The sequence below is a fragment of the Balearica regulorum genome, chromosome 17 (assembly GCF_011004875.1).
Source record: "Balearica regulorum gibbericeps isolate bBalReg1 chromosome 17, bBalReg1.pri, whole genome shotgun sequence".
Classification (NCBI taxonomy): domain Eukaryota; kingdom Metazoa; phylum Chordata; class Aves; order Gruiformes; family Gruidae; genus Balearica; species Balearica regulorum.
In genome coordinates, this window is record NC_046200.1 from 11,444,212 (window position 1) to 11,457,340 (window position 13,129).

Genomic DNA, 13,129 nt, shown 5'->3' on the forward strand with positions numbered 1-13,129 from the left:
TACTTGGGTTGGGTTAAAAAACATTTAAATAATTCTAATCTTGCAATGTATTACAGAAGTTGCCTAAATTGAATATATTCTTTGCAATTTCCTTCTCTGTTACTCATATTCAAGACTAGGACAATACAAGCTAAGCAGGTGCCTTAAACACATACCTGTTATCTAGGGTATTCACCATCTCATAATGTAAAACCCTTTGGGGGGTAGATACCGTAAAGTATGCTGGTATACCAAAAGAGACATGACTTCCAAAAAGTCATGAGGTTATGTGCATACAAATCATTCACATGCACTTCTCATCCATAGCGTATAAACCTCCACAAACTACTTCCTGTAACATTTACTCCTGAAAACCCATGGTGGCAGAAATAGCATTAAAATATTCCCTTTTGTAGAGGCTTCACTCAAGAAAACACAGACACACATTTTACTATTTTCAATCTTTATTTCATGAATAATTAAGAAGAAAACATGGCAACATTGGAAAATTGAAGGCATACATACTAAATACTCATACAGAATACATTATGGAGAAAGTAAATGCCCAGATCTTTAGTGGTCCTTGCAAACTAAAAGCATATTGGTCCTCCAAAAGGTTTAGCTTAAAATATGCTTGCTGACCTTTTAAGTTCCAATGATTAACAGCTTGTGCCTTTCAAACCAGAAACAGGGTGAAATACAATTTGAACATACTTCCATTTTTTTTCTCAAACCTGTATTTCTCAGCTCTAACCAGAAGCAAACAAAATGGGTTTTTTCCTGCTTACCTTTTAAATGTATACACTAATACACCACCCTAAGTATTCAAGACGCAAGTACTTCTTGAAACACGTTCAGTTTTATTAAGAATTTGCATATGTACATATATGTATACACACATATACGTGTGTGTAAACATATATGTACATATATGTATTTATGTAAAACCTCTCTCTATATAAAATGTCTATATATGGTAACACGTGTGAACCATTTGAAAGGGTTCTGCAAGAAGAGAAAAATGCATGTTGTCTAGAACATTACTAAACCCACACATTTACTGTTAGGTCAGCCTAACAGTGGTGTTTCAAGGGAGTACAAAACTAATACAAATCAGAAAAGCTGGATGGATGAGAAGAGCTTTTAAGAATCACTGTTTTTCACATCATCTTTAAAGGCCATAAAAATGAGCTTTAAATTAGCTATTTAGGAGATATTAGTACTGGCTGCGGTGTCATCTCAAACAAGGTTAGTCCTTATGCAATGGTGCTGTGAAGTTAGACTGAGACATCAATAAAATTCTGTTCTTTCATGAAGTCCAAAATTCATCACACTGTTCTGTTAATTCTGCCTCACACCTGAACTGAAAGTACCCTCATCCAGGAGTGGCAGGGTACCAATTAATGCCCTTCTGACTTTGATCTGGAGAGTTGTCCAATATTAAATGGGATCACTGATTTATTCCATACACAATGGACAACTCTTGATCATTACTGACCTAAAGTGAACTTACAGTCTGGAGGCAAACTAGCCTATGCTTTGTTTAGTAGTGTTATACTTTCTTGCCATTAGATAACATACAGAAAAAACATTTCTGTTCAAAAAAACCCTTCAGATATGTATAAAAGTGCTACTTAAAAATAGTTAAATTGACCTTACAATATATGCAAACCCAAAAGTTTCTAACAAACTGAAATGTTGTAAGTTACAAGGATTAATTACTTGAGTATGTTATGTGTACTTGTGCCCTCTTTACTGAACTGATTCCCAAGTAATTATCCTGATTGAACATATGCAATAACTGGAAACTAGTAGAAGCCTCCAGAGAAATTTCAACAACAGAACACAAAAAAAGAAGAGCCTCTTTCTCCCCATTTGTTGAAATAGAGTTCAGAAACAAAAACTGACTATTCCATTATCGCAAATGCAGTCTACTGTCAAAACAGGTCAGTTCACAAACTGTGGAACCAGGACTGCCAATGGCTCCTCTGCAGCAGGAAATGTCCACTGGGCTTCCTAACTATCATATAAATACACAGGTTACATGCCATTAAAATAATACATATAACACTAGAATGAAAATGCACACGATACGTTCCTATGCTGGGGCACAGTAAGTTTTAAGCTTTGACTTCCCCAACAACTTCGTATTCTAGAACACTATGCAAAATACAAAAGCCTTACAAAAGTGCAACAAAACTAGCTTCATGACATTTTTCTTTCAGTTTCCATAAATACAATCTCATAAAAATATTATTAAACAGAAGCATACTTCCCAGTGGAGAACAAATGTGCCACATTTCAGCTTTGAGTAAGTCATTTTGGCTTAACTGAAACCCCCTGAAAAATCGGGGATTAAAATGAAGCCAGCTTAATCGCATCAGGCTGCTGTAAATATTCTGCCAAAAGTTTACCCTACCGTTTTGCATCCACAAGTCCTGCTGGAACTGATGGGAACTTTACGTGCAACTCTGTGGCAGACAGTGGCCTAAGGGTAAGATATATTCCAAGTAAAAGATAAATGTCAGTTGTTAGGAAGTCATCTGGTATTCATAGGTTTTACTCAAGTTTCAGTGTGAGGAAATAATCCTGTTATTGCAGAATGAATTAATTTAGGGAGGCTAGGATAGTGGCCTTGTCAAACTGAGTTCAAGAGTGTTGCATCCCAAAAACTGGCAAGCCCAAATATATAAGGAAAAAAAAAGACACTCGTATCAACACTCTAACAGAAATCAGAACTGTATGAACTTTGATCTTTTAAGTTATTTAGCATTAATTATCAAAAGCACACTTGCTACATATTGCAGATGCTTCACATCTTGGCTTTGACAATTACAAAGCGTACTACAACACTGATACTGAAATCATAGAGAATACAACAGAAAAACTTAGATGAATGAAGGACTGGGAATGCTCAGCAAGCCAGACAGTAATTTTAAAGCCATCCAGCCACTCTCCTTTGAAAGCAGAAACACTATTAGAGATTCCTTTCTAAACAGGGACAATTGAATATATTGAGATGTCTATAAACCCTTAACTCATTTAAGGAGTTAATAACTTGGGGGCAAGAAGACCTGCTGGATGCCCTGGAGTGATGTAGGCAATACGGGAGATAAGGAAGCCATGGGAGAGTTAAGCAGCTCTAACACATTTTGCCAATCAACACACACTAACCTGGGAAAGCATGGTGGCATGTCCAGAACTCGTGGATGATGGCTGCCACTTTTCATCAAATAATTTCTCAAACTGGTTAATATTACTGAGTATTCATATACTAATGCTAGCTTAAAGAAAGGAATTGCAGAAATAGAGCTTGGCAGAACATAAAAATAAAAGCAATAAATATTTACCAAGTCAAGGGAAGGACCAAAAACTAACTACATTGTTAAATCAGTCTGTACATGAACCCTACTATTTTAAAATCCTCTTTCTTAGGCCACCTCAGCAAGATTATTACTTACAATAGGCAAAAAATAGTAAAGGTGTACAACTGGATTCCTTCCCAGAAGAATTCTGCCCCTTAATAGCTCCTGCTCGATGCAGCCTGCAGTTAAGTTGTGGCTGTATTAGTTGTAAGAGCCAAGTAAGAAGTTAAGTCACCACATGCATCACATGACTGCACCTTCAAAGGCTTAACTTTAGCCTATGCATAGCTTCACACCAGCCATCTGGGGGGGGGCAGCTTTGGAAGATACTGTCATGTATCACTAGACAGCATTCCCAAACCAGACACAAGCAGAACACAAAGTAAGAAAAACACCCAGAAGTTCTCTATATCTCCAACTTCCCAAATGATCTATTTTTAAAAGTAGGCTATAATAAAATGTGTACCCTGGGCCAAAACCATACAGAAATAGAGAGAACTGAGTAACAGTAATTTTTTGGTGGTGCAAAAGACGCGAGAGAATCCAAATGTCTGAAGCGTTCAATCAGGGAACTGAGGAAATAGATAAGAACTTAACATTGAGATTATTAACAGAAATGAGATGCCAATGAGAATTTTTTGTCACAGCTACAAAATTCTTAAGGCAGATCCTCAGCAGTTTCAACCACTGTACTGCATCATTAGAGCAAAGGACAAATTTATTTCTCCTTATGCATGTAAAACCACAGTATGACTGCTGCCAGCGGTACTAGCGTGAGTTTACACCAATACGTCAAAGCCGAGTTCATTTAACTCTGGCAAATTAAGGGGTCCCTAAAGCATGATGATGGACTTTACAGAAAAGCACAAGCAGAGAAAATATTTTACAAAACCAGAGGCACAAAATTATCAGAAATGCTACATATAACTTGATGAATATATTTTACGCAAAAGAGACAAAAAATTACTTTTACATCAGAATATGCTGTACTTAAATACTGTATTCTGGATAACCTATCCACAAACACAAATTTAAAAGGGAAAATTTCACTCACAATTTTTCAGAAGCATGAGAGTAGGAGATCTTTGTGAGGGACACTAAGATTCATACCAGAGATACTAAATTAGTGTTTCTATTTAAACATACAAGACAACCAAATCAAACAAAACCAAATGAAAACCAAATCAAGTGTAAGCCATTCTGAAGTCATCTCAGTTCTGTTATTGTTAGATACTCCATATCAAAACTTCTCTGACAAAGTTTTCCTGAATAACCAAAATTAATTTTTTTTTCTCTTTTTTTGGTAGATAAACCCCCACAAATGTTCATTCAGTACCTTGCATGAGGATGACAACTAGCCATACCAAATACACATCTGGCTCTAAACTGACCTGGAAGTGTTTCTGTACACGGGATCCAGAAGATGATACAGCTGTATCGGGATCAATATGTTCCACAGCTCCATTTTGTTGCCCACCCCACCCTTACAGCTGGCAACGAGTAACCCTGATATACTACAGCACAGGCATTTGCAAGGCACATATTAAAACGCAATAATATAAATTGATGATAAAATATTTGTCCTTTTTTTAGTACATTCAGAAATATTTTCTGGATTAAAAAGAAGGAAAGTAAATCAGCATAAACTTCCACTTCGTATGTATGAAAAACCAGGCTGTTTCGGGATTAACTATGAGTAGGAACCAAATGGAAGAGTATCATCCACGTTCAGAAAGGCTACAGCTATTCTTCTTGAAAAACGTAATGCTGTTTGAACCTTCAGAAAAAAACTCACTGTAGAGTGCAGCAGGACATTATGCTTGTTTTAGATCTTCTGTTGCTTCATTACTTCCACTTGGACAGCTGTGCAGCATCTTATATGTAAAGGCTCAGATATATCATTATAAAAAAACCCCACAACTTTTCATGAGGGCCGATACTCCTTTACAGATATGAATTCAGCAGAGGTTTATCAGACAGATCACAGCAAGAAGTAGTTTACAGAGCTCTGAAGTTCAAAACAAGATCATTTTTTAATCACTAATAACTTTTCTCTCTCTCTCTCTCTCTGAAGGCTAACAGCTCATCTTTTTAACAGAAAGTATCTGGAAAATGTGATTTCCCCTTGTACAACTGGTTATACTATTAGTGTTATTTCAGTTAAGGACTAATACAACGTTCCAGGTAAATGAAGTTGACTGCATGACAGAAAAAAAGCTTAAAGCTCAAATTACCTTAACAAAACAGGTCATGAGTGAATTTAGACCAAGAAGTGCTATCCTTCTCATTAGAAAAATATTTTCTTAAAATCTAAGGCAATGAATAAGACAATCATAGATATGGATGTTTGTTCAGAGGATGAATAGAAGGGTTGTTTTTTTTTTTTAACACAAATTGGCAAAAACTGGAATTTAGTAGTAAGAGATGGAAGGTGAGACAGCAATAATGTGTATTTCCAACAGGACTATTCTTATTGCAATGTATTTGAAGAAATATACAGGAGAGGAAATTGTATTTCAGACTTTTATTAAAATCTGTTAATGAAGATTTTTTTTACTTGAAGCCTCTCTTGCAACAATGGTCTTTAGATTACGTTGACTCTTCAAATGCATCAATGAATAATCTGAGGGTATCTAGCTACTTTCAGGGTTCCAAAGAACAGTAAGAATGTATGAGACACTGCTGCTCTGAAAACTTCTCCAGAGGCCCTCAGCACAGATTAAGTAGCTATTCTGCAAATTTTTGTAATTCTCACAGGCACATATCAGTGTAAGTGCATATTTTTATATAATGCTAGCTGCTAGAGACATGCTGAATTATCACTCTTCACAAGGGCTATGTTCTTCAGATGATAGGTTTTTGGATTTGGCAATAATTTTGAGTTAATTCTGTGCTTTTATACCATGATGAAGTTTCACAGATGCCAAGCACAGTTGCATTCACTGGGTTAACATCTATGACATTCAAACTGTCCTTAACAGTCATAAGAGCACCATAGGAATGGCAGATTCATTTTCTTTGTAAGAGGGTTACTGTGTTGAAAGAACATGTGCTTATAAATAGCAGTTGTTACAGAACTCACTTCTAAAGTAGGCTTCTGCTTAATATTAATGAGAGATGTTCTACTGTGGCTTAACTGCTGATAAGTATTCAGAAAAATAAGAGGCAGAAGCAATGATAGAGTGAAGTCTTCCCTTGATTTGACAAACAAAATTGCAACAAACAGCTTATGATACATGGATATATGAAATTGTTCTGAGCCATTAACATTCTGCACAAGGCCCTGAAGTGCCAGGATGTATCAATTCAATGATCGCTAAGGCACTTACTTGAACTCTTTTGCCCGAGAGCCGTTACATGAATTCAGGTACATTTTAGGAAAATGGAAGTTGAGCAGACTAAAGTTTCTCAATTCCTTCCTTGTGACAGTGAGTCATTTCCATGCAATATTCGAGACTACTGGGTGTATACACATTACATCAGTTCCTCCACAGATCTTGTCAGAGAACGTCTCACCTTCTGTCAGTCAGATGAGGATGTGCAAGATCAATGAAAAAAAAAAACCAACCACAGAATACATGGCAAACCTGGATTTTGAGACAAACTACTCCATTACTACATCTTATTGAAAATATCTTCTCTGCAGAGGAAATGCTATCCTAGTTCCAAAATTCTACCACAGAAATCCATGACGTATGCTCGTATTGCTGTAAAGCCTGGGGTAGCTGTGCGTGCTATACAGGCAAAGGAGGAAGAGGGGAAAGAACGAGCCGTACAAGGGTTGATTATTGATTCATTTCTGATACAATGGAAGCACAGGGAGTTTGGACAGATTCCTTGAAGTACAGCATACCCTGAAAGCCAGGAGCTGTATGTGCTAGTCTTTACAATCCGTAAGGTAAAGTTGGAAGCCACATCACTGTGACAGAGGTAGGCTTATAATGAAGCTTTAGAATGAAGAGTTCTTCCGTGCCAAATTTTTCGAGGTATTGAGAGCACTTTTCCACTCAATTTGTCATTACGGAATAAAAGCTTGTTTTCCTAGAATATTGTGCACATTTTAAAGGATGGAAAATAGCTGTAAAGGCAGTAACTAAATTCCTATTAAGAACTCTACTGTATCAGGGTGCCATATGCTGTGGGTAGAATATTCAGACTCTGTGGTATCAGGATGCTACAGAAAGTTCAAGTAATATGATGCCATGTTATCCTTTTCCTTCTCAAAGCGTTAGCTGTACATTCAGTCTCCTATATGCTAGAGGATCCATTCATCTCACTCTCCTAGGAAAGAAAGCTTCAGGAAGTCTGGCTGGAAAGGCAGCACATAAGTAGTCCAGACTCTTTAGGCTACATAATTCATCTGAATAGCTTAATAACTTGGGTTATTCCAAGCACTGTGGCAACAAGTTCTTGCTTTTAAATAGTTGTTTCCAGGCTTAGTAGCTGAAGCAATCTGAGACAATCCAGGATAGTGTCACTGAAGTTTGCGGGGACTCAAATGTTACCAGTTTTCAGTGAAATGGGGATTAGCATTTCAGTAAGATTTCCATCTCGTAGCTCATGTTGGTTCTATCCCATGGATCTGTTGAATTATTAGGGTTTCAGGTTTCAAAGTATTTGTAAATTGCTGTAACATACAGCATGACATTCTGCCAGTCTGGACGCTCAGTTCGCACCATTTCATTGATGTCCTGTCACAGAAAATAGATTAGTCAAAGTCAGGAATGATAACATTGTGAGTAATGTGGTAGTGTTTTTACAAGTTCCTAGGAATGGTAAATCTGTAAAGTTTCCACAATTTATTGATGAAGAAAGCTCTTTTTTCTTCCATACATCTTTGTATTACTTACAAAAATGTTAACAGCTATGAATAGTATATCTGTAAATAGTTATTTTGTTGACTTAAGATGGAAATGTCTAATGCCGTGCTACTTGAGTTGTCCCCCACTTAGTAGAATTATAGCAGTCAAGACTTTTGTGATCACATACCCCTACACCAGTCTCGCAAGTCAATGCAATCTACCTAGGAATTGTGAGTCACAGAATCAAGACCCAGATCTTAACTGCAGCTAAAGTTCAAAATTCATATCAGGGTAAGAGTCAAGCATTAATAAATAATTGAAACTCTTTTTAGAGTAGACTACTGAACTTTAGATTACTTTATACATACTTTTGAGTAAAGAGGCAAGGAAAAGGGAAGTTTACTACCAATTTGGGTATATCCAAGAGACAAAGTGATCAGTGGGTAATTGATAGGCCAGTTCACACATATTTCATAGTAACAATAAACCAGATTGTCGGTGAATAAGCAGGGTAAACAAAGCCTGATCTACCCTTTTCAGGACACGTACAAAGGAAAACAGTGTGATGCAGTTTCTAATATTTTTTGTTTACTGTAAAGTTCTATTTTGTAAGCTTTGGGTCCAGGACCCTGCAGAACTCAAAAAAAAGAAATTTTTTTTAATGCTCCACATGAAAGTAGCTGAATACTTTCTTATTCAGGGAACAAGTAACTTCCCCTTACACTACCACTACTATTCACATACAGTAGTTTTCACACCCTTTTTTCCACCCTCCACCCATGCAATATGGACAAGGAAACAGATCCACAAACATACACATCGTATGCACTGTGTATGCAGGTATGTAAATAGACACTAAATCCTTCAGAGGGATACAATTCACACTTAGAAGATTTAATTCTTTTTAGAATATCTGTAAGTATGTGTATTACAAAAAGAAAGTACAGACAGCAACCATTTAGACTAAAGCTGATTTATGTAAGAATTACTGCAGTTGATTTGCCACAATCCAGTTCTTACATCAGCGCTTGGTAAGAAACTTCCACATTTCAAATCACTGATAAAGTCTAAGTACTAAAGTCCAACAGTTGCACTGCTACTGTCAGCAAATACAATGCTGAGGGAGGGAAGGGGGGGGTTAAGGCTCTGATAAGGATCAGGGAAAGTGTTATTTTTAAAAATGAATTTTTGTGATTAATCATAAGGGCTCCAGATACTCCTAATTCCATACCTTCAGAAATCTTCCTTTTCTAGTAAACACTATAATATTGAAAACTAATTCTTTTAAGCTAAAATTTGTATAAGAAAGCTTATTATAAACAATAATTGAAAAAACCCCTTTCAATTATTTACAATAATGACAAATTACAAGTCTAAACTTAAGAGTTAAAATCTTGATTCTCATATTACACTGAGCAAAAGAACAAATTACATAGCTTGATTTGTACCTCCAGAATTCCCAAAACCCAAATAATTTGAAAGTAAGTCAGAGACGGGAGAGAATTAATGAATTCTTGAAGATCATATCACATAACTATTTCTCAAATTATTCTCAAACAAATCCATTGTCTTTACTATTATTTCTTATGATATTGAGAGATTAGTTTTGGTGAATCTTCCTTTTATTGCTTAAGAGTTTATCTGCTCTAGGCTGTCATGCTGTTGCCTTTGTTGCAGCTGCTGGAGGAGTACAAGTCTGTATCTCAGTCACTATTTAATGCAAAAAACATGTAAACTTCAGTTGTTAACGACAGTGGGTTTATTAAATAAAGAAACTGAGGTCAGAAATATCCTTTATGTTTTTCAGTTAAAAATTATATAAGGGCAATGACCTCTAGCTGAGCTCATCTATTGCTATTTTTACGTATAAAGCATCAAAATTTTTCAAAAGTACAAAATAGAATAATTTGGTTTTTATAAATGGGACATAATTAATTCAGTATTCATTTAAAACTTACCAGAGTAGATTTTATGCCAACACTTTCAGCTGCCTGAAAAGCCAAAGTGAAATTTCTTCTCTGCATGAGATATAAAAACATGTTAGAATCCAAGGAACTACTACTTCAAACATAACAGAGTGGTGTTAAGAATGTTCATAGTAATGCTGCTACTTTTGCTTTAAATGGAGACTATAATTTGACCATAGTAATTTAAAGAGCCATAGAACATGTCCTAATATCATCCAAAAATGTATGGAAAATTGTTATTAATTCCCCATGCTTTAAAAAGCATAAATAAATAAAAATCTCTTCAGGTGTTAATGAAATATTCTTATATCTTTTTAGGCATTACCATTAATAATATATCTCCAGATAACATACCAGTAGGTATTAACTATAGCACACTAGAATACATACAGACTACTCTGAAGTCTTGACATCATCTAGTTTACCTTTAATTTGATACATATCACTTGAGAATAGTATCACAGTCACTTATCAGTATGGGAAAGTAGGATGAAACAACATCCTTGTGATAGTGAGAGAGATGAACAAAACATGTCAAGATACAAAGCTGATGGATTTAAAAATCTTTAAGCTTAAACACTCCTTGCTTTCAGAACACAAACTGAAAGCATTTCCCAATTGTTTGTGTTAAATAAAATGCCTCAGATTTAAATTTATGACCTTCTGTTATTATTTTTTTCATATATCTGTTCCAAAGTTCCGTTTAACCCAATGGTCTCACAATATGAAAAGATTATAATAAGAATAGCAGCAAGGTAGTTTGAAGAGTTTCAATTATGATTCCTAGTTATACTGGGGTTTTTAGAACTCAAATTTGTTCATTGTTCTTTATTAACTATATAGTCTCGCAGTCCCAGGAATAGGATTTTTAATGTCATACCTTGTCCTGGCTGTTTAGTTCTTGATAGGGAATATGAGCTGGTAGGTAAGTATGGAGGACTGCACAGAAAGCCAAGCCATCGTTCCAGCTACTGCTGAAGTTCGTTATGTCAATATTCTTGAAGGGAAGAAAAAAAAAAACAAAACCAAAAACCAAACCAATATTAAAATCATAATCTAGCAAGTATTAGTTCTACCAATCCACCATTACTTGTGGGGGTTTTATGTATTTTTTTTTTTAAATACCTTTGAAGATATCAGCAGAGAAAGCAAACAGCCTAACACGAGGTAAGAAACCAAAATCCACTACTGCAGAGAATAACAATTTAGTGATAAGAAAGTCAGTTATCTTGTGTATTAATTCAAGGTAATATTAAGCTTCCCCCCACCCCCCAAAAAAAAAAAAGTATAAAATGTGTGTGTTCAAAGGTGTAAAATGTTGTACTAGAGAGGATAAGAGTATAGATTTGGTACAACTGTACATACCAAGACAGAAAAGCAAACGAGTTAGAGATGTATGCCTAAAATCCCTGAAACAGACCATGTGGTAGTATCTCTGTTAATGTAAGATTTTACTTTTCTGCTTCTACTGCATTAATATCCAGACAAAATTTCTAACTGATGAGGACAAGTATTTTCTCTTCTAAGCAAACCATTTCTATACAGAAACTTAAGTGAACAAGATCACAAAAAAAATCGAGTTTCAGTTGGAAATAAAAATGTTCTAACCAATTTAACACTGACAGTGGCAGAGAATCATTGTCTTTGGGATTGGAACTGAAACTGAAAAATGCAGTCTTGCACTCTTGATCTTTTAGTTCCAGTAGGAAACTCAGCGGCACTGGTAAATGCATCTCCTGAGATCATATGTGTTACTGTAAAGAGTCAGATCAGTCTAGAAGAGTTATGGACAAGATACCTCAGTGGCCTTTTAAATTACTGTATACTTGGCTGTTGGCAAACAACAAAGGGGCTAAGTGGATAGCAGTCAGTTTAAACTTCAATTAAGAAACAACCAGTAACAACAACTCACTGTTTATCTTTTAGACCTTTATGGAGAAATGTAAATATGCTTCAAAATCTAACTCACTTAACTGGGCTTAAGCAGAAGCTAACCAGCTCCCCTACTTACTTTTGAAAATTTTAATGTAGCAGGAACTATAACCTCCAGTCACAGAATTGCAGAAACACAAAATCACACAAAGTCAACCTTTCATGTGACAGCAATTTAATAGTCATCACCTGTCTTTGATGAGACACTAAAACTTGTAATTTCTAATGCAGAAAAATCCACCTGGAATCAGTGTTACTGTGCCACGCAGGCTGGGAATGAAGCAGTGGTATTTCTTGTCAAACCAATGATTTGGATTACAAATGCAAAACAACTGCAATCCCCTCCAACAGAGGAAAAAAACAAAACTAAAAGCAATTTCTAGAAGAATGTGAGGGAAATCTCAGTTTCCTGCTCAGCTTTAGCACTTTTTATACAAAGTCCACCAAATGCAGGTTCAGACTCTGGTGACGTAAGCGTACGTGCTGGGGCTCACAATGCCCAAGGCAGTGGTCTGAGCCTCGCCTGTTGTCCTGCTGCCTGCTTGCAAACGGAAATGTCATTGTTGGAGACCCCCAGTCTGTGGGAACATGTTCTTCACACAGCTTCCTCAAGCCACAGGGGTGGGAAAATTTAAAAGCAAAAGAAAAAAAAATGAAGCGCGCTCTCCTTTTTCCTCAAGGGAGACAGGAAATTGGATTAAATTAATGCTAGGTTAAAAAATTTTCAATGTTGCTTATATTAGGCAAACAAATGCAACACACAGTGTAACACTTTTTGTATCAGAAATAGTGTGGCCAGCAGGACCAGGTCAGTGATCATCCCACTGTACTCAGCACTGGTGAGGCCACACCTCGAGTACTGTGTTCAGTTTTGGGCCCCTCACTACAAGAAGCACATTGAGGTGCTGGAGGGTGTCCAAAGAAGGTCAATGAAGCTGGTGAAGGGTCCAGAGCACAAGTCCCGTGAGGAGCAGCTGAGGGAACTAGGGGTGTTTAGCCTGAAGAAAAGGAGGCTGAGAGGAGACCTTCCTGCTCTCTACAACTACCTGAAAGGAGGTTGTAGCAAGGTGGGTGTTGGTCTCTT

The 13,129-nt window shown here is 36.4% G+C and overlaps 1 protein-coding gene across 2 annotated transcripts in view; it reads right to left on the bottom strand.

The window, feature by feature from the left end:
* Positions 1-425: 425 nt before the first annotated feature.
* SPECC1L (sperm antigen with calponin homology and coiled-coil domains 1 like) overlaps positions 426-13,129 on the bottom strand; it is a 73,400-nt gene continuing 60,696 nt past the window's right edge. For both annotated transcript variants that reach the window (XM_075770049.1, XM_075770050.1), the window contains exons 14-16: positions 10,994-11,110; positions 10,105-10,164; positions 426-8,035 (exon numbers count right to left, since the gene is read on the bottom strand). In XM_075770049.1, the coding sequence (XP_075626164.1) occupies positions 7,946-8,035; positions 10,105-10,164; positions 10,994-11,110 (267 nt within the window). In that variant the 3' untranslated portion in view covers positions 426-7,945. The remainder of the gene's footprint in view (positions 8,036-10,104; positions 10,165-10,993; positions 11,111-13,129) is intronic.